The 3,550-nt window shown below is 29.2% G+C and overlaps 1 protein-coding gene across 1 annotated transcript; it reads right to left on the bottom strand.

The window, feature by feature from the left end:
• Positions 1–259: 259 nt before the first annotated feature.
• On the bottom strand, positions 260–1,082 carry LOC108557364. The gene is made up of 4 exons (XM_017913850.1): positions 915–1,082; positions 666–860; positions 471–608; positions 260–374 (listed from the first exon to the last, which is right to left on the bottom strand). The coding sequence occupies exons 1-4, from the start codon at positions 916–918 to the stop codon at positions 352–354; spliced, it is 360 nt and encodes a 119-aa protein (XP_017769339.1). The 5' UTR covers positions 919–1,082; the 3' UTR covers positions 260–351.
• Positions 1,083–3,550: the final 2,468 nt, after the last annotated feature.

Raw genomic sequence — 3,550 nt, 5'->3', positions numbered from 1 at the left:
TACTTAAAAGGAAAATTATTGCTTTAATTTTGAATAATTGAATAATTGATTTAGATTTGTTTTGTTGTCGATGACGTAATTATTTTAGGCTAATTATTGAATATATCAATTATTTTGTATCTATATTTTCTTATATTTTTAAATAAAAAATGTTTCTATTATTTTAAGTTCAAGTGAGAAATATTCAAAGAAAAATTGAATTTTGAACATTTTTTCATTGACCTTTTAATTTTTATATATAAAAACTATTCAAGTATGTCTAAACTTTACTTAAAATTTTTCCCATATTCCGATAATTTAATATTTTACATTATTCTCTGGACTAGATAAATCATCAGAAAAATTGGGTGTCTAATTATTTTTCACGGCTGAATCTGAAAAAGAAAAATTTTCATAAAATTTATATAGTATATATAGTATACAAAATTGCATATTTTATCTAATTTTAATTAATTACAATTAAAACTCACTTGATCTCAATCTTCTAACAAACTTTACGTTGCTATTCGTCTCGAAATTGCTAGTTCCTGGAGTATTATGATTTAACGTGGGATTTTTAAGTATATCTTCGAGATATTTTTTGTATGTAAGCAATCTGGAAAGTTCACCTAAAATAGTTAAATTATTATTTGATTTCAATTAACGATTTCTAGAAAAATACGCACTAGAAATAGATTTTAATACGCCCAACCGAACAAGTCCATCTTGGAAAGGCGCTAGCACCCGAATATCTAACTTAATTACATCATGCTTGCTAACGATTTTATTGAAATCGATGATTTCATAGTAAGTTTTTTCTTTTTCAACAACCTCTACAAGAGCGAGAGCTTTAGCGTTTGTGTAATATTCGGACATATACGCTAAAATAGTGAAATTAGTATACTTATTATAAGTTTTGTTTCTAATTTACTTACCCATATTTTTCTAAAATTTTAATAAAATGCTTAACTTCCTTAAACTAACACTAAAGTTACCAAACAAACCAACTTTCTTGCGAGTGAACTCACTATTTATTTCAGTAATCTTTGCAATATTTTTATTGGAAATTAATAAATAAAATCCCAAAATATATTTTTTACATAGATTTTTATTATTAAAATTTAAACATTATTTCGTATTGAATATGTTTAATTATGAAATTAAATGAAAAAAATATACAGGGCTGTAAGATTGTAGTTAATAGCCCTTTGTTACTGTTTTATGATTATATAAACAGTTCAGTTCGAAACGCGATGCAGTGCAGTTGATTCTTCCACAGCGCCGAGTACTTTTTGTAAAATAGATATTTTATTTACACTTTGTCTAAATTTATCATGCTTTTCTGAGCCTATAGTTGGTATGTGGTAGCAGGGGAAGAGGAAACGAGACCGATCAAAAAAGTTTTACACTAAATCAAAAAACATACAAAAACTGCGAGAGATATCAGTCAAAGAGACGACGCAAATACTTTCAAAACTTCTCAAAATGTATCTGGCAGATCAACCTCAATGAAAAATACATGCCACCAATCATTAAAACGCAAAATAACATCTTCTATTTAAATACCTGCGAGGTTAGGACAAGCATTTAACTGTCCGACATGTACCCAAATTATACCCAATTACCCAACAAAAACTGGCTTCTTATTATAAATGAACAATCCTAAGACCATTGTCCATTGTCCATTATGCAACCCTTCTAAAGGGCTTACTAAAAATCCTTACACCACTTCGTTGTATTGTATGCTAACAAAAATAGACCAAGTTATTACGAATGCTTAGACAGCACCTAAAATCAACTGCAATCGAACACAGATTATGCAAAATAATTATCTCGAGAGTGACTGGTCAATCAACATTTAAAATCCTCATAATAACTGGATGCATGGACTCTTTCCAGAGTTGAGAGCACCCCACCCCACAGGAATGTTTATCCAAATAGCAACATATGCACCTAGTGTCAGGGCCCGCACTCAACACTTCGATCTACATCTCCGCTTCCACCGATGTATGCGGCGTGCAACTCCGAGGACTATGCTGTATGGTGGAATGCTTTGTTTCTTCCCTTTGAAGACTGTTCTAAAGTATTTTAAATTTTATATTATAATAAATATGAATATCTGCTTGGAAAATCAAATTAGCGAGAAAGCAGTAATACAATTGATTCAATAGAAGCATTACGCTAATGTTTCCTTCGTAGATGGACAAAGAACAAAGAGACAACTGCGGAGGGACCAAATTGGGAATACCGTTTTATGGATTAACAAAGATAATTCCTAACAGTGCTAAACAACTAATTTAAAAGCGACGAGCTAATATAATTAGGATCGAATAAAGATCTTTCATAATATGCTAATTTAACAAACTGTGCTCGATGTAGAATTTTACAGTTTCAAATCGAGTCCATTAAATAATGGACGTAAGGTAATTTTAGCAATTATCACAAGCGCTCGAACATGATTAGCTTAATTCAATTTAATCGGTGTTAATAAGTTTAATTTTAATTAATTTTGTTATGAATAAATTTCTTTATTGGTGGAATGAAAAGAAATATATTGTAATTTGATTTTTTTATTAGTGTTTTCGATTTGTGATTGGATAATCATTGAATCTTGTTGACTCTCAATTAGACTAATTTTAGTAATTATTTTAGGTAATTTATTTGACCTGTTTTCATAATAATCAATGTCAAGATCAACATGATGTAGACATGATTTCAATCAAATTTTTCGTATCACCTAGATTAGAGGTTGACGTAAGGTTGAGAGCCGCACTTTCCCATCGAAAGAGCCACACTTGGCTCTCTTACATAGATGTTATCAAAGTAAAATTTATGGTGGAACAGAATTTAAATTTCTTTTTGAAATTTGACATTTTTTTTCAAAATAAAGTGCAGAACAGATATGTTTTAATAATCCTCAAATCTTGTATAATTTCATAGAGACAAATTTTAGCAACTCGTTTAACAACTTCCATATTTGCATACTTAATTCTATTTGAACTAGGTCATCTTAATCCAATTTAATCCAAATTAATAATCGCCTCTCTAATTATTATTTTTTTTCTTTTTGTTGATATAATGAATGAAAGAAGTAGAATAATTTAATTTTTAATTCCTTTCAAATGTTTGATGATTTATTCAAGCTTGTTAATTCTGGAAAACACTTAATTTATTAATTATTACAATGTAATTAGATTATAATAGTTTTAATTTCTTTTACAATTGTACACTTTAACACCGCATAAGATAAAATACACCAAAAGTATGACTTTGTGAAGGAAGAAAATCGATCATTGTTTTGGACGAAGGACCAAGTTAAAATTTCAAGATCGCTTTTAATAGTTCTTCTTGCTTAACTCCCAAGAGCTAGCTTTCATTGCTTGCTTCATGATGTATATTGCTTCCACCTTACTCAATCAATGTTGTGTTCTAACAATCATAAATGTATAAAAATAGATTTGTATTAATTTTTTTAAATTTATTTTATCCTACGCTGACTCCAACGACCCCACATTGATGCAACTCCTCCAGGACTTTAAAAAACACTTCCCCTCAGTGATGTAAATCTTTC

The sequence above is a fragment of the Nicrophorus vespilloides genome, unplaced genomic scaffold (assembly GCF_001412225.1).
Source record: "Nicrophorus vespilloides isolate i.1.1-1 unplaced genomic scaffold, Nicve_v1.0, whole genome shotgun sequence".
Classification (NCBI taxonomy): Eukaryota; Metazoa; Arthropoda; class Insecta; order Coleoptera; family Silphidae; genus Nicrophorus; species Nicrophorus vespilloides.
The sequence above is the reverse complement of the archived record's forward strand: the minus strand, read 5'-3'. Positions and strand labels throughout refer to the sequence as shown.